At 44.0% G+C, this 18719-nt stretch overlaps 1 protein-coding gene across 1 annotated transcript in view; it reads left to right on the top strand.

Annotated features, from left to right (window-relative positions):
* Window positions 1-18719, top strand: part of SLC17A7 (solute carrier family 17 member 7) — a 164844-nt gene that overhangs the window by 103546 nt on the left and 42579 nt on the right. Inside the window, exon 4 of the mRNA XM_083162706.1 lies at window positions 16173-16287. Coding sequence (XP_083018832.1) covers window positions 16173-16287 — 115 coding nt within the window. The remainder of the gene's footprint in view (window positions 1-16172; window positions 16288-18719) is intronic.

The raw sequence follows: 18719 nt of genomic DNA, 5'->3' as shown, positions 1-18719 counted from the left end.
TTCCAAATCACATTTTTTGCCGCAAATTCGCATATGTACTGAGATGCGAATTCACAGGAAAAAAGTGCGATGTGGTGCGATTTCGGGCGAGTTTTAGTAATGAAAATGTGCGATTTTCAGTCATGAAAATCGGCACATGTTCAGTACTGTGCGCTGTGTTGTAAAAAAAAAAAAAAAAAAAAAAAAAAAAAAAAAACGGTCCCCCTTCTAAGCATTACTAGCCCCGGGCTCAAAAAGCCGGTGCTGGTATCATAAAATCAAAGGAACAATCAAGTTGGGGTTCCCTGGATTTTATAAAACCAGCACCAGGCTCAAGGTCCGGCGCTGGTTCCCAAAATACGGGGGACAAAATTACTAGGGGTCCCCCGTATTTTAAGAACCAGCACCGGACACAACCAGCCAGCAGGGTAATGCCACAGCCGGGGGAAACTTATTATATAAGCTCCCGCGGCCAAAGCATTAACCCCCTGGCTGGTCAGCATGGGCAGGGGTCCTGGGGAAGTGGGGACCCCCCCAAATGAAGGGGCCCCCCCTCCAGGACTTACCAGCCCATGCTGATAGTCCGGGGCTGTCCCCGATGCCCCTGGGCGGTGGGCATCGGGCTGATGACTTGTGTAAAAAAACAGAATTAAAACTATTGTTTTACACTGGCGAACTATGAGTCCCAGCAAGCCTACCCCGCATGCTGGGACTTGGGGAACCACAAGTCCCAGCATGCGGGGCATTAAAGGACCCGCTGGCACTTGTAGTTCTGCAGTGAAAGAAATAGTGCACAAAATCACACTGACACCCTGTAAAATAAAACTTTAATACACACAAAACACACACACACTGATACTTACCTACCTTGAGCCCGTAGGTCGGTCCCTGGATCCTGGGTCCGTCCTCCGGGGCTCCAGGGCAGAAGAGTCCGGTTCCGGGGTCTTTGTCCTGGTTCCGGGGCTGGTCCTGGGGTTCCGGGGCTCCTGGGCTGCAGAATCCGGGGTCCGGGATCCGTGGTAGTCCCCAGGGGTACCTAAGGAGGCAAATCCAACTCACCTGCTCCCCGGCGGCCACCTCCGGTGACAGCGCTGCTCCACACTGGTACCCGGCTTGCAGGACTTTGACCGGCGCTGAGATGTTTCCTCCTCGCCGTCTCTGCACAGAATGATTTCTTGGCCAATCAGGAGCCGAGAAAGTCGGCTTCTGATTGGCCAGAAATCATTCTGAATACAGATGCCGAGGAAGTAACATCTCAGCGCATCTAGAGCAGAGATGTTTCCTCCTCGGCGTCTCTAGTTAGAATGATTTCTGGCCAATCAGGAGCCGATTTTCTCGGCTCCTGATTGGCCAAGAAATCATTCTGTGCAGAGACGGTGAGGAGGAAACATCTCAGCGCCGGTCAAAGTCCAGCAAGCCGGGTACCAGTGTGGAGCAGCGCTGTCACCGGAGGTCGCCGCCGGGGAGCAGGTGAGTTGGATTTGCCTCCTTAGGTACCCCTGGGGACTACCACGGATCCCGGACCCCGGATTCTGCAGCCCAGGAGCCCCGGAACCCCAGGACCAGCCCCGGAACCAGGACAAAGACCCCGGAACCGGACTCTTCTGCCCTGGAGCCCCGGAGGACGGACCCAGGATCCAGGGACCGACCTACGGGCTCAAGGTAGGTAAGTTTCAGTGTGTGTGTGTTTTGTGTGTATTAAAGTTTTATTTTACAGGGTGTCAGTGTGATTTTGTGCACTATTTTTTTCACTGCAGAACTACAAGTGCCAGCGGGCCCTTTAATGCCCCGCATGCTGGGACTTGTGGTTCCCCAAGTCCCAGCATGCGGGGTAGGCTTGCTGGGACTCATAGTTCGCCAGTGTAAAACAATAGTTTTAATTCTTTTTTTTACACAAGTCATCAGCCCGATGCCCACCGCCCAGGGGCATCGGGGACAGCCCCGGACTATCAGCATGGGCTGGTAAGTCCTGGAGGGGGGGGACCCCTTCATTTGGGGGGGTCCCCACTTCCCCAGGACCCCTGCCCATGCTGACCAGCCAGGGGGTTAATGCTTTGGCCGCGGGAGCTTATATAATAAGTTTCCCCCGGCTGTGGCATTACCCTGCTGGCTGGTTTTGTCCGGTGCTGGTTCTTAAAATACGGAGGACCCCTAGTCATTTTGTCCCCCGTATTTTGGGAACCAGCGCCGGACCTTGAGCCTGGTGCTGGTTTTATAAAATCCAGGGAACCCCAACTTGATTGTTCCTTTGATTTTATGATACCAGCACCGGCTTTTTGAGCCCGGGGCTGGTAATGCTTAGGAGGGGGCCCGTCCGCCAGTTTTTTATTTAAATTTCTTTTTTAACTATTTTTTTACAGCAGAAGCATGCACAGATCTCAATGATCTGTGCATGTTTCTGCCTAAATCGCCAGTCAGAAGCTGGTCTATTTTTTTTGCGATTTTTTTTAAGCTCCCATATGCGACTTTAGAACTCGCATCCTATTACATATGCGAGTTCTATAGTTTACTATGGGAAAACATCTGGATGCGAGTTTCAGTGTGCCTGAAAATCGCATCTTTAAAATGTGCGATTTTTACCGCGACTCGCATCCTATTACATGTGCGATTTTTAGAAAAAATGCGATTTTGGTCAATTTTGACAAAAAATCGCAAAAGTCTAAAAATCGCACCCTATTACATATCGGCCTATATTTTCAGTTTACTGTAATAGCCAAAATAGCAGCTTTTGTTGCTGTGCAAATGATTGCTCTAGATAATTAATCCATCCAGGCATTTAAGTTACAAAATAACCTTAAAGATGGAGAGAAAAACAAAGGTGGTGACCATGTAAATGACTGTACGTTGTTATTAATAGCAGATTGAAGCTAGGTGAGTCATTTCATTAAAATCTGTCAATGCAAACACGACACTGGATCTTCCTTCTAGCCTCTGGCAGCAAAGTGTTTTTGACACCTCTCCTAATCAAAAAAAGGAACTGAAGTCTCCTTGTATGTAACCTAATTTATTGTGTCACAGTTCGCTGGTGGAGGTGTTAGAGGGGGAGTGAAGAGGTGAAAATCTGCAGTGAGATATTAAATTCTGAAGCATCAGCAGCCTCTCCAACAACCATGTCACTTGCTACCACACACAAAAGAATCACCGGCTGTGTATAACACAAGTTTATTCAATAGCCTTAGATTTTGTTGGGACTTATAACACAACTATATATATATATATATATATATATATATATATATATATATATATATATATATATATATATATATATATATATAGCATTCCTTTTATGCCGGCACTCCAAAAATCTTTAGGCAACTTTATAGGTGCACTCCATAACGCATGTATAGAACTCCAATGATTAGAGGCACACAATCCAGGTTTAAGTAATCACATCAAGTGTATTGGGCAAATGCACATCGAGCGCTTTCGGGGGATGCAACCCCCGTCCTCAGGATGACAGCCCCAGCAGACAAAAGAGATGTGCGGGCTCGGATTTCCCAGATCCGTCATCAATCCGAGCGGCGATCGGAGCTTCCCGCCTGACTCGGACCCGGACGTGCGGGCAAAATGTCATTGCCCGGCGCCGGATTCTCGCGAGATCCAGAACTCTATATAAAGAGCGAGTATCCGGTACCATTTTTCACTCGTGATTTCAGCTGGTTAGGAGTAGGATAGTCTGTGTGCGGAGTTTAGTTAGTTAGGTTAGGCTTAAGAAGAGTTGTGTTTTATTTTCTGCTGGGGCGACTGCAAGTGCCTAGTGCCACTGTCTGCTCTCTGGTGGTGTGACTCTGCTGCACTGCCAGGCGCCAGCCCATCACTTCAATCATACATACGTGTATATTATTTAACCACTTGTATATACCAGTCTGCTTGTGCATCTGCTGTAATAATACCCCCCCCCCCCCCGCTGGTGTATCTTTTACAGCATTGGCTTATACATCAGGATCAGACGTGTATATGACTGCAGTGTGCAGCACTGTTACATTTATTAAGCACTTCTATACCAGTCTGCTACTTGTGCATCTGCTGTATAATTAATAATACCCCCCTGCTGGCTGGAGTATTTTTTTTTTACAGCCTTATATCAGCCATTGTGTATTTGACTGCAGTGTGCTGCAGCACTGTTGTTAACCTTAACCACTAGTACACCAGTCTGCATGTGCATCTGCTGTATAATTAATAATACCCCTGCTGGTGTATACAGCCTTACATAACTAGTACATATTCTCTGCTGGTGCATATACTCACTCTACTACTGAGTCTGACATAAATAAAAATATTAATACATTTACAGTGTACTGGTGCATCTAGTAATTAAAATAATATCTCTGCTGGTGCATATTAATTATACTGCCATATATATAATATCTCTTTGGTGGTGCGTAATTGACTACCATATATCTTTCTGGTGGTGCGTAATTATAAATTGACTACAATATAATTGTTTGGTGGTGCGTAATTGACTACCGTATATCTTTCTGGTGGTGCGTAATTATAAATTGACTACCGTATAATTTTTTGGTGGTGCGTAATTGACTACCATATATTTTTTGGGTTGTGCGTAATTGACTACCGTATATCTTTCTGATGGTGCATAATTATAAATTGACTACCGTATAATTTATGGTGGTGCGTAATTGACTACTGTATATCTTTCTGGTGGTGCGTAATTATAAATTGACTACCGTATAATTTTTTGGTGGTGTGGAATTGATTACCGTATATCTTTCTGGTGGTGCGTAATTATAAATTGACTACAATATAATTGTTTGGTGGTGCGTAATTGACTACCGTATATCTTTCTGGTGGTGCGTAATTATTAATTGACTACCGTATAATTTTTTGGTGGTGCGTAATTGACTACCGTATATTTTTTGGGTTGTGCGTAATTGACTACCGTATATCTTTCTGATGGTGCATAATTATAAATTGACTACCGTATAATTTATGGTGGTGCGTAATTTACTACTGTATATCTTTCTGGTGGTGCGTAATTATAAATTGACTACCGTATAATTTATTGATGGTGCGTAATTGACTACCGTATATCTTTCTGGAGGTGCATAATTATAAATTGACTACTGTATAATTTTTAGTGGTGCGTAATTGACTACCGTATATATCTTTCTGGTGGTGCATAATTATAAAATGACTACCGTATAATTTTTTGGTGGTGCGTATTTGACTACCATATATTTTTTTGTTGGGGCCTAATTGATTGAGTACTGTATAATCATATACAAAATAAATACCTTTCTATTGGTGCATCTACTGCCATATATACTTGCACTCCAGTGGTGCTGTGGTGTAATATTATATTGCATAACTCCACAAAAATAATGGAGATGCAAAATATGGAGAATCAATTAGGGAAAGATGAAGGGCCGCTTACTCTTACTTCTGAATGTGCTGCAAATGCAAGTAGTAATGATGACATAGACGATGCGATCAACATCATCTGCCAAGGCCGATGTCCAGTGTGAAAGTATGGGGCACTTAAAATCCAAAAAGCCAAAGTTTAGTAAAAGGAGGACCAAAAATAAATAAATTAAAATCATTGGAGGAGAAACTTAAAATTGGCAATGTGCCATTTACGACACAGAGTGGCAAGGAACGGTTAAAGCCCTGGCCTGTATTCATGACTGGTGGTTCAACTACACATGACCATACAAGCCCTCCTACTCCCCCTTTAGAAATTTGAAGATATTTCAACTGTCATCAAAATCACAGCAAACATATCTGCCTTCTAAAGAAGACATGTTATCACAAACCCCCAGGGGGGGCAAGGGTGTTGGTGGTTTCGATGCCTGACCTTCCCATCACTGTACGGGAAGAGGTGGCCCCTGCCACCATTTTCAGCACTCCCTCTGCATATGCTGGAAGGATCACTCACAGTGCAGTTCCTGATTTAGATAATGAAGGTGTCAATGTTGTAGACCGAGAGGAGGATATTGATGTAGCTGGTGCTGAGGAGGAAGTTGACGAGGATATTCTGTGGTTTGCTTAAATGAGGCACCAGGGGGGGAAACAGTTGTTGTCCATGGGATGTAAAAGCCCATCATCATGCCTGGGCAGGGGACTAATAAATCCACCTCTAAGGTCTGGAATTTTTGTTTATCCAAATCCAGACAACAAATGTATTGCCATATGTAGCTTATGTAAAGCTCCAATAAGCAGGGGTAAGGATCTTGCCCACCCAGAAGACCCTTCATAAATAAGTGTTTAGTTCAGGAACTGTGGCTAGCAGTCCAGGGACACCTAAATCCCTTGGTCCTCCTGTTGGATCCAAGCACCTGAGAAGCACACCACCAACTTCCTCCTCGTCATCAGTGGAGTGGCATTTAGACAGTTGATGGAGGTATTGTGACCCAGTACCAAATCATGTCTAGATTCCACTTCACTAGGCAGGCGATACCCGGGATGTACAGGGACGTCAGAAAAAGTGTCCTCAGTGCCCTGAAAAATGTGTCTGTACCCACTGTACACTTAGCTACGGACATGTGGACAAATGGATCAGGGACTAAGGACTAGGAAAAGGGGGGTTTGGGTCAGTAGCTCAAGATAACAATTTGAAAAATCGGACCCCTCAAATGTTCAATCTGAAATTTAGTTGAAAAACAGGGGTGTGCTACCTAGGGACATGGGCATAGGAACAAGTACTTAAAGAAGAAAGATATGTCCTTTGTTAGGTGCACCTCAGAAAAATAGTTTTTTTAAATTTAACCTTTATTGAGTCTTTATTAAAAGGCTGCTAAAATAATATTAAAACAACATACAACATGAATGGGTGGGGTTTACACAATGTAAAACTTGTGGTGGCAGGCAGAAAAAGCTGTTATAATAAAGAATTTATTCAATGTTTGTCTGTGATTCAACCGTGTGTAGGCTACCTAGATCTGTACAATCATCGCAGGTCTGGGTGCTCAACGATGAATGCTAGCAGATCATACCATGAGGTGCCAAACTGGAGTGGGATAGCTCCCTTCTTTTAAATAACTCCTTCAGTGGTTGTATGGTGTGTGGGCTACCTTAGAACTGTGCAGGTCCACTGGACTTTCTGCCGTTTTGCCACACGTTCTTTATTTTAGGTGCCGTTGCAGGAGTGGGTTATGCGCCTCTTCTAACTCCTTTTACTAATAGTAATGATGTCCTGCCATTTGTGATGACACCGTTACCGGTGACCACACTGTGTGGAGACCACACATTAATATCTGAGCGCTCCTTTAGTGGGTTGCGCCCAGGAGAAAGTGATCAGGTCTTAGAGAGTCCTCACACGTGAGCCTGAATGCCCCTCTATTAACAAATCTATAGGGGGATTTAAGTCCAGGAAGGACAAGCATGCACCCAGAGGTGTGTCGTAGAAATGACACTTTCTGGGTTGCACTGGCACACAGTGGCACATGAGTATGGGTCTCAGTGTGGACTCAGGACCAAGACACCAAATGGACACACATCATCAATCAAAATTACAATGTAAGAAAAATAACAAACAGCTGTCTGCTAGCCTGCACGCACTTCGAAGTTCACCTTCCTCAGGTGCAGGACTCCCCTAGAGGAGGGGATAGAGCGAAGCGTCTCTTATTGTTATAATCCAGGTGGATTTACCGCCTGGATTGTATTTACCCTAAGAGATTAAATGACAAAATTAATTGGAATTCGTTTATGTAAAATGTTATCTGCATATGTATGTGTATTTGCATTTTTCTTTGTATATACTGTCTTTCTTTTTTTCTTTGTGTATTATTGTTATTCATGGTTATGTATATTGTATGCACTATTCTCCTAAGGCTGGTGTTAGCTTGGCAGCATGTGGATGCGCGCTGTCTGGTTCGCACTCGCCGCACTTGAGCCTCTCAAAAGCGGGGATGTGTGTTCGCACTCGTTGCTGAGTTGGCCTGGTCTGCTGATCGGCGCCGTTGTGAGCGTGGATTCGCCTGACTATGGATATCCCTGGTAATGGCTGCCGTGGAGCACAAGCTCAGTAGTTGCTTGGCAACATTGAAGCGCTGTACTCCCGGATGTGCATGGCCTGGTGACGACTTCCAGTTACGGCGGACAGCGCGATCACAGCATGGAGATGCGGTGAGTGTCATTTGGTGGGGTATTTAAATGTTGATTGTTGCATTGGCAAATTGCTGTAGGATTGTGTCCTGACGAAGGGGGTTACACCCTGAAAGCTTGGCATTCATGTGAAATACACATCCTGTTTTTTGCTTTACCATTTGTCTCCTGAGTGCCATTATTTGGATTTGGTGTTTGTTACTGCTCTGGGCACCGGGGCCAGATGCTCGTGATTATTTGAGTGCCGGCAGACTTGGATACCTATATATTTTTATGAAAAGTCTGGACTGGTTTAATTGGTCATTTTTATTTTTATTTGGTCATTTTTTAAGCCAATTTTTTAAGCCATTTTTTATCTCTTATCTTTTATCTAGCATTTAAGAATTTTTTATATATATGTGTATATATATTTGCGTATTTTGCACAATGACGGCATATTTGCACAATACTTTCTCTGGGAAACATTAAACAAGAGATCTCTCTTCTTTTTATCACTTCTTTTTATCACTTTTTACTTTTATATATTATGTATTGAAAGAATCAAAATAAAGGACAACATCGCGGAAAAACAACATGAGGGCTGGCACTGTGATCATTCAAACCCTCACGGAGGTAGACCCGTGATAATGTCCTTTAAAGAAAGAAAAACATTGTATCTCTTTAAGCGTAAAGGACCTGGATCTAATAGAAAATACATACTGCGGTATTTAGGAGGAATATGCAGATTAGATAACCGCCCCCTTTTTGGAGAGGGTGGGCTCAGTCAAATCCACTATCATATGCGGGTCATCATAGGAGGGATAGGCAAGTCGAAAAAAGTGGGTTTTGAGGGAGCGCTTGAAGGAGGTAAGGGAATCAGAAAGCCTGATGGGTGGCGGGAGGTTGTTCCAGTGCAGGGGGGCAGCGTGAGAGAAGTCTTGGACATGGGAGTGGGAGGAGGTGATACGTGAGAGGTCAGTCGGCGGTCAGCGATGGAGTGAAGAGGACGGGAGGGAGTGTGGATAGAGATCAGTGAAGAGAGGTAAGGAGCGGTGGAGTAGGAGAGAGCCTTGTAGGTGGTGGTGAGGAGTTTAAAGAGAACTCGGAAAGGAATGGGGAGCCAGTGAAGAGATAGACAGAGGGGGGAGGTGGAGGTAGAGCGGCGGGAGAGGAAGATGAGCCTAGCAGCAGCATTAAGAATAGTTTGGAGAGGTGCGAGGCGGGTGAGAGGCAGCCCAGAGAGAAGGATGTTGCAGTAGTCAAGGTGGGAGACGACAAGAGAGTGAATGAGAATTTTGGTCGCGTCAGTGGAGAGGAATGGTCTGATGCGTGAGATGTTGCATAGGTGAAAGCGTCAAGACTGTGAGAGAGCACGAATGTGGGGGGTGAAAGAGAGGGAGGAGTCAATAATGACACCGAGGCAGCGCGTTTGGTCGGTGGAGGTGATCTTGGTTTCACCAATGCTGATGGAGATAGTGGGAGAAGAGGGGATGTTCGGGGGATGGAAGATTAGAAGTTCAGTTTTAACCATGTTTAGTTTCAGGAAGCGTTGGGTCATCCAGGCTGAGATGGCCGTGAGGCATTCGGAGACCTTGGACAGGAGTGATGGGGATAGGTCGGGGGAGGAGAGATAGATTAGGGTATCATCAGCATAAAGGTGGTAATGAAAACCATAGGAGCTGATGAGGGTGCCCAGAGAGGTGGTGTAGAGGGAGAAGAGGAGAGGGCCACAGACTGGCTGCGGGGTAGTAGGAGAGGAGGAGCTCGGAGTGGAGATGGAGAAGGAGCGATCGGAGAGGTATGAGGTGAACCAGGAGAAGACCGTGCCAGTGATGCCAAAGGAGCGGAGGGTGTTGAGCAGGAGAGGGTGGTCAACAGTGTCAAAGGCTGCCGACAGATCAAGCTGGATGAGGATAGAGAAGAGGCCTTTGGATTTAGCCGATAGTAAATCGTTAGTGACTTTGGTCAGGGCAGTTTCAGTGGAATGTAAAGGGCGGAACCCGGATTGGAGGGGGTCTAGAATGGAGTTAGCAGTAAGGTGGCTTAGGAGACGATTATAGGTCAGACGTTCTAGGAGCTTGGAGGCAAAAGGGAGGAGGGAGATGGACCTGTAGTTGGATGGAGAGTTGGGGTCCAGATTTGTTTTTTTGAGAATTGGGGAGACAAGAGCGTGTTTGAAGGAGGAAGGGAAGATCCCAGAGGATAGGGAAAGATTAAAGAGGTGAGCCAGGTGAGAGCAGACTGACAGACTGAGACGACGGATAATATTGGAGGGGATAGGATCGAGCGGGCAGGTGGAGGGAGAAGCGGATTGAAGGATAGAGTGGACTTCAGCAGCAGTGGTGGGGTAAAATGAGGACAGGGGTTGGAAGGAGGGGAGTGGAGATGTAGGAGGGGAGGAGGGAGAGGGTGAGGTCATGGCAGCAGTGATGGCAGTCCTGAGAGAGGAGATTTTGGTTGAAAAGTAGGTTGCAAAATCAGCGGCTACGATGGAGGACGGAAGAGCTGGAGGGGGAGAGCAAGGAGTTGAAGGTGGCGAAGAGCCTGCGGGGATTGGATGATTGGGAAAGGATGAGGGACTTAAGGTAGGATTCCTTGGCCAGAGCAAGGGCAGAGCTGAAGGAGGAAAGAATTAATTTGAAATGGAGATAATCCGCAAGGGAGTGTGATTTCTTCCAGAAGCGCTCAGCAGTGTGTGAGCACTTTTTAAGGAATCGGGTGATAGGCGAGTGCCACGGTTGTGGGTTGGAGCATTGAAGGGGATAGAGGAGGGAGGGCAGGCAGAGTCCAATGCCGAAGATAGGGTGTCATTATAGAGGGAGGCGGCGAGTTTCGGGCAGGACATGAGGGCGATTGGGGCGAGAAGAGGACACAGCGTGTTTGAGAAGGCAGCAAGATCAAGTGTGTTGACGTTATGCCATGAGACAATGCGCTTGGGAGGGGGGTGGGAGAGGGGGAAGCAGTGAGGGAGAAGGAGATGAGGTGATGGTCAGAAAGAGGAAAAGCCGAGATAGTGTAGTCAGTAAGGGAACAAGAGCGAGAGAAGACAAGATCGAGGGAGTGTCCTTGGATGTGGGTGGGAGAGGTAGTCCACTAAGATAGGCCAAGAGAGGAGCAGAGAGAGAGGAGTTTGGAGGTACCAGGATCAGCGGGGTTATCCAAGGGGATGTTAAAGTCACCAAGAATGACAGATGGCAGGTCAGAGGAGAGGAAGTGTGGAAGCCAGGCAGCGAAGTTGTCAAGAAATTGGGAGATAGGGCCAGGGGGGCGGTAGATTGCAGCGACAAGGAGGTGGTAGGGGTAGTATAGACGGATAGAGTGAGACTAAAAGGAGGAGAAAAGGAGAGAGGGTTCAGGGTGAATGACACTGTAGGTGCATGAGGCTGAGAGGAGAAAACCCACGCCGCCACCTTGGCGACCGTCAGGCCTGGGAGTGTGAGAGAAAGAGAGGCCACCGTGGGAGAGAGCAGCTGGAGAGACAGAATCAGAGGTGGAAAGCTAGGTCTCGTGATAGCAAGGAGGTGGAATGCTCTAGAGATGAATAGGTCATGGATGGCAGGGAGTTTGTTGCAGATGGATCTGGCATTCCATAGTGCACAGGAAAGAGGGGGGTGGGTTGTGTATTTATGTGGATAAGGTTTTTGGGATTGCAGAAGCGAGGGGGGGTCGTTGGGAGGGTGCGGGTGTGGGGGCGAGTGGTCAGGATAGGTATGGGATGGGAGGGGGGAGGAGCGGTTGGAGAAAGTGAAGTTGAGAGATTAACAGCCATGAGGACCAGAGATGAGAGTGTAGGTTAGTGAAAGCAGACAGAGGGATTTGGGGGGACAGACAGCGTCTGTAGTAGATTTGCGAGGATGTGGTAGAAAACAGAGTGAGAGAGAAGGTAACAGGCAAGGAACTACTGTCAGAGAGGAGAAAAGTGGGTAAAATCAGGTTGATTGAGTAATCCAATTAAGTATGAAACAACAAGTGAGAGGATGAAGGGAACAGAGAAGGTCAGAAGTGAGGCAAATTTGAGCAGGCGTGAAGAGGGAAACAGAGTGCAATAAATGTGTGGCAAAGATAAGAGAAAATAATAGTGAATGAGTAAAATGAAATACAATCTTGGAAAAAATAGAGATAAAATGAATTAAATGTCAAAATTGAGCAACAGGTTACAATAGGATAGAAAGAAGATTAATATATTACAATAAAATAGAATATGAAGATTTAGACAGTGTTCAAACTAGAGATGTGCACCGGCCACTTTTCGGGTTTTGGGTTCTGATTACCTTGAGGTTTTGGGTTCTAATGGGTTTTGGCAAAACACCTCCTAAGTGTTTTGTGTTTGGATTTTTTGGGTTTTGGGTTCTGATTTTTTTGTTAAATAAGCATAAAGACAGCTAAAATCGCAGAATTTGGTGGGTTTTTTTGCTCCTACGCTATATTGACCTCAATAACATTCATGTACACTCATTTCCAGTCTATTCTGAACACCTCACAATATTGTTTTTAGGGAAAAAGTTTTCACCGAGGTAGCTGGATAACTATGCTAAGCCACACAAGTGTGCGGCACAAACACGTAGCTCATGTAAGAGTGGCATTGCAGCGGCAGACAGGATGGCAGTTTAAGTATTTATTAGGCAGTGAGCCCCAGACCAGACTGTACATACGGCAGTATAGGCAGTGAGACCCAGACCACAAAGGTAGAGATATACGGCAGTATTTAATTATTTATTAGGCAGTGAGCCCCAGACCACAAAGGTAGAGATATACGGCAGTATTTAATTATTTATTAGACAGTGAGCCCCAGACCACACAGGTAGATATACGGCAGTATTTATTAGGCAGTGAGCCCCAGACCAGACGGTACATACGGCAGTATAGGCAGTGAGCCCCAGACCACAAAGGTAGAGATATACGACAGTATTTACTATTTAATTATTTATTAGGCGTGAGCCCCAGACCACAACGGTAGAGATATACAGCAGTATTTAATTATTTATTAGGCAGTGAGCCCCAGACCACACAGGTAGATAATGATATACGGCAGTATTTTACTAGGCAATGAGCCCCAGACCAGACGGTAGATACGGCAGTATTAGGCAGTGAGCCCCAGACCACACAGTTAACTAGATATATGGCAGTATTATTTATTAGGCAGTGAGCCCCAGACCACAGACCACCAGACTGGCAGATTCAGTGCAGGCAGCACCAGTGGACTATATATATATTTATTTAATATAATTAATTAATTATTAATATATATAATAAATGGCACAGCACAGCACCAGAGGTATGCCCCAGCACAGAGGAGACAGTAGTACTACAGGCAGGTACACAGTTAGACTGTTCTCCTAAGCAGAGGAGAACAGAGTATACAGCAACACTGAGGGAGACAGCCCCAGCAAAAAAAATAATTAATTACAGCACAGCACACCAGAGATAGACCACACAGAGGAGTCAGTAGTACTACAAGTACACAGTTAGACTGTTCTCCTAAGCAGAGAACAGAGTACACAGCAGCACTGAGGGAGACATCCCCAGCAAATAAAATAATTAATTACAGGCAGCACAGCACACCAGAGGTAGACCGCACAGAGGAGACAGTAGTACTACAAGTACACAGTTAGACTGTTCTCCTAAGCAGAGAACAAAGTACACAGCAGCACTGAGGGAGACAGCCCCAGCAAATAAAATAATTAATTACAGCACAGCAGCACACCAGAGGTAGACCGCACAGAGGAGACAGTAGTACTACAAGTACACAGTTAGACTACTACACAGCAGCACTGAGAGACAGCACCAGCGATTGCAAAAGCTCAAGATCAAGCTCAAGTTTAAGCCCCAGCAGCAGCACCAACACACCCTCTCCCAACCCACTACTTGACTGGAGTGAAGATGGCGGGCGCGGCAGCCGCTTATAAAGCCTCGCGAAATCCGACGCCGGGGGATGACGTTCTAATCACGCAGACGGACCGAGTCAGGCGGGAATCTACGAGTGCTGCTCGGAATCGGGCTCGGAATGATGACGTCCGTGGGGGCTCGGATCTCTGAAATCCGAGCCTGCACATCTCTAGTTCAAACTCACCTTTTTCAGTATTCTAACTCACCTGCTTCAGTTTCCAACTCACTTAAGTAATCAAGCTTCACTATAGTCTGCAAGCTTCCGTCTCAATGAGCAAGCTCCCAAATGAGTTATGTCCCTCCTTAGTCATGTAGAATGTATAAAATTGCTTAATAATGATTACTACATTATATAAATATAATGAATCATGTATGTATTTAATATTTACTTAGAAAATCATGTGGGACCCTATGCAGCATCCAGGCCAAGTTTGTTAGGGGCCCCAAAGTTCTGACGGGCTGTAAGCATAGCTGCGGGAGTGCAGTGCCTAGAAATGGTTTATAAAGGCCCCATCTGGATTCCTGTAAGGGTACTTACCCAGACACCCCTCCAGTATTAGTGAATATTAATTGTGTATTTTGTAATAATAAAAAAAACACATTCAATAAGCGGTATACTTAAAATGTTCTGCTCAAGTGGGCGTGGTTAGGGGGCCCCAGAGATATCAGTGTACCGGGGCCCAAGATTTCTGTTGCCGGCCCTGGCAGCATCCCTACAACTTACAACTTACACTCTTACCCCTGTTGCTTCTTACCTTATCACATGGGAATTGTGTGTGAAGCATCTCTGGGAGAGTAGTGCTGGGCTATGTCCTTCAGCTTGGATTAGCAGGCCTCCCACCTGCCAGAGGGTGTTTTCAATTATCATAGATCTCTGGCATTTACAAATTGCATATTGGAAAAAGCACTATGAATGATACATCCTGAATCAATGTATATTATTGGTACAGTATATCATAGTCATTATTTTTTATAAGTTTGGGGTGCAGTTAATTTAGCACTTTTTAGGGCCTGATTGTTTTTTTAATTAATGTAACACTTTTTAACACTGAAATTATTACCCGTCACCTATGTAAGACTCAGCACACATTTAATACTTTTTTACACTTAAACCACTTGTGTGATGCCTTGGGGCATTTGGCTTGTACTGGCCTGGGGCTTCCCTTACCCTGGACCTGAACCTTAGCATTATGGACCTACCATATGAGGTCACCTGTTCAGGAAGGGTGGGCCTATATTTTTGTTCAAAATGTTGTTATGCCCCTCAAATTTACTCTGTTATTTTGCAGATTTTATTAGAATTATTCTCATTAGTTTTTAGAATGTGCACCTTCATTTTCTATTTTTTAAGTTTACAAGACTCAGCATGGCAGCAACTCTCATGTGAGGGATACGAATATAATTGTTTTAGCAGTATTTCCCTTAGTAAATTTACTTATTATGTTGAGAATATGTGTGTGCAGTCCAAACTGTTGTTTTGGCATGAAAAGAGGGAGAATAGGGAAGCAAAAGGGATATAAATCCTGTGACCATGGCTGTCAAGAGCTCTCCATTTTATCACTTTTCTTGGCTTATCACTCTCCATTTTAATACTTTTCTTGGCTCAGTACATCTTGCCCCCAGTGTCTCACTGACTAATGTGCTCCTCAGCTGCACTGTTATACATGCACAGCCAGCAGTATTGAGAAGGGCAGTGTTAGAAAATGGAGATTCTCTACCCGGACCCCTGTGAAGCCCCTCCATCCCATCCGGTCCTGGGTAAAGGGTACCTTTACCCACCCCTAGTGCCATTGCCTATAACAACTATATTTATCTGCTCCCTTGATACATGTCTATCTGAAACCTGTAACTCCATGGGTACATGTGACATTACAATTTAATAAGTAGATAAAAAGAGGACATTTGTGAAATATTACTTTTTTTCACTTTATTTGGAATTTCAATTTAAAATACAGTATAGTTGAAGTGTATTCTGTTTCAGCAAAGACGTCATCAAGGTGATATAGGGTAAATTACTATATGTTTTAATATGTTGGTAAAATGCCCATGCATGTTGGTTGCTACATGACTTCAAGCAAATACACTTACGATCATCATGCCAATCTTGCTCACTAAATTTCTATAGTAGAGCTGAACCACTTTTAGCAAAATGTTTGTTTTGATGGCTGTGAAAATAGCTTAATTCATATTGCTATAATTTTAGAACATCTGCATTATATACAACATACTGTACTAAACCTGATATGTCTGTGTTTGCTTTTCAGAGTGTTTGGATTTGCTATAGTTGCTACATCGACGTTAAACATGTTGATCCCTTCTGCTGCCAGAGTACATTATGGATGTGTCATCTTCGTCAGGATCCTTCAGGGATTGGTCGAGGTAAAACATTGTTTATTGTTAACCTGGCAACTCTTTTAGTATGTATAGTTTGACCTCCCAAATCCATTTTAGACACCTGTAATGTCTACCATATTTTTAGAACCTACATTTGTTTTCATTAGCTAAAACATCTGGGACTGCAGTCACTCTATCTGCTGTAATATCAATTCCCATTCTTGTGAATCCATCAACGTCTACTAGTGCAAATCCAGTCTAAGGTCAACATGGTTTACGTAGATCGACAGGGACAAAATGTCGACAGGGTAAAATTTTCGACATAAAAAATGTAGACACATGACAAGTTTTCTCATGATTTTTTTTAAATCGGCTTCTTTTACTTCTCCATCCATGTTGGCACAGAGAGAGAATTCTATAGTGTGCCAATCATAGCGAGCCTGAAGCATGGCGCAGTGACCCATACAAGGGTACACATTACATTAATTGGGGGTTCATGGTGACATTGACATCAAAAACAGTGACAAACTCATGTCTACCTTTTTCATGTCTACATTTGGACCCTGTCAACATTTTGACCCTGTCAAGCTTTTGACCCAATTGACTTATTGCATATTGACCTTTTTGCGTAGACCAATTGTCTATCTTGTAATCCACACTCCTTTTTCCTATACAGTAACATGGCAACCAACCACAGCAGGGGGAAAACAAGCATTGCAAACATATTGTATTTGGTTACGTATAAACACTAGTGTTCTTCTATGTATATTATCCATAACCGAAATACACAGTCCTTGATTATTAATAATGCCAAATAGTGGCTTATCATGCTTAGACATTGTCAATCTTTTGTTAAATGGCTAATCAGCAATATAAAGTAAGAATGTTAAAAAAAATAGTCAAACTTGTTTATTACAGAAGGGAGATCTGTTTGACACTGTACCAGTATTTTCCAGGGAATAAGCTGCATCACAATATACAGTATGTGCAGTATAATGACTACAATAGAAGGTTAATACTTATCAACTGTAGTAAAAGTTGCAGTCTAAATCTATAACTAACAGTATATCATTTACACTGTATGATGGCTCTGTATGAAAATAATTTTTTAATATAAAAAATGTGTTTGGCTATGGGCTGATATCCTGGTGCTATAGCTGGCAATCTCATGCAAAATTTAGAAAGAATCTAGAAAGAAATTCACATATGCTTGATATTGCCAAGGAACATGAAGTGACAGGGGCAGAAGTAGTTTCCAAATGCTTGATTTCAGAACTAAAGAAAAAAATATACCGTGACAAGGATAAAATACACGGGGTTTCAAATGAAGACTTTGATTTTTATTTTATAAAGCAGGTCACATCATACCAGAAGAATTCCATAGGCAAGCATAGTTACAGGCAGCAGCATACAGGTAATCACAGCATAAACAGACTCTTGAAAATGTGTCCCTTCCATAGCCCACACCCCGGCGTATCACTAATCCGCCATCAAGAGCATTTGCACTCTGCCCTGGAAACACTTATATCAGGAAATCACAGGTGCTGCTGATAACACACACCTAGTTTCTGCTACTGCTCCAAAACCTGGTCTGAATCATCCACATTACTCTCAAGTGGAGAGATGCTATCTCTACCGCAATACACACAACAATAATGATAGAATTAGAGTATCAGGCCTACACACACTGTATATAAATGCAATATATAGAAAGAGAGGGAAGGAAAAACATTAATATATCAATTTTTCCATTTTACAAAATGAATATAATAACTTGCAAACTAATATAACTGTAAAAATGAATACCAATCTAAACTCCCCTCCAATTAAAATGAAAAAGTTTAATTAGCATTACAGGGCAGTATGTACAACTTTGTCTGGTACAGCTCTCCACTTATTGTACTAACATATGCGATTAGTATCACAAAGGGCATCTCTTCTGATAAGAGCTGCCCTTTGTGAGGACCGCCGGTCCCTGGACACAGAGGGATGCTCGAAATGCTAGAAGGGATCCGATTGGATCTCTCTCAACTAGAACCAGCCCAGCAATAGCTGATTACTGAAGTACATAAAGGGAATGCAGTAATACCCATAAAACTGATTTTACTGCATTTTTGAATGAGTACATCCCACATCCTGTGTGTTCATCACATTTCAAGCTTAAACACAGCCTATCAGGGCATCCATAATTAAAACCATAGGGCCAGATGCACTAAGCTGCAAGCGTGATCAAATAGAAAGTGATAAACAACCAATCAATCAGCTCCTGCTTGACATTTCAAACACAGTCTGTGACATGGCAGGTAGGAACTGATTGGTTGGTTGTTTATCACTCTCCATTTTATCACTTTTGAAGCTTAGTGCATCTGGCCCATAATGAGGGTAGTTCTTAGTGTGAAAAACTGAAAAGCACCGGCCAGTCACACTGTCAAGTTAGGGATTATATACAGTATAAGGCTGCGACCCCCCTCAGGAAA

Source organism: Crinia signifera, chromosome 19 (assembly GCF_055691185.1).
Source record: "Crinia signifera chromosome 19, ASM5569118v1, whole genome shotgun sequence".
Classification (NCBI taxonomy): domain Eukaryota; kingdom Metazoa; phylum Chordata; class Amphibia; order Anura; family Myobatrachidae; genus Crinia; species Crinia signifera.
The sequence above is the reverse complement of the archived record's forward strand: the minus strand, read 5'-3'. Positions and strand labels throughout refer to the sequence as shown.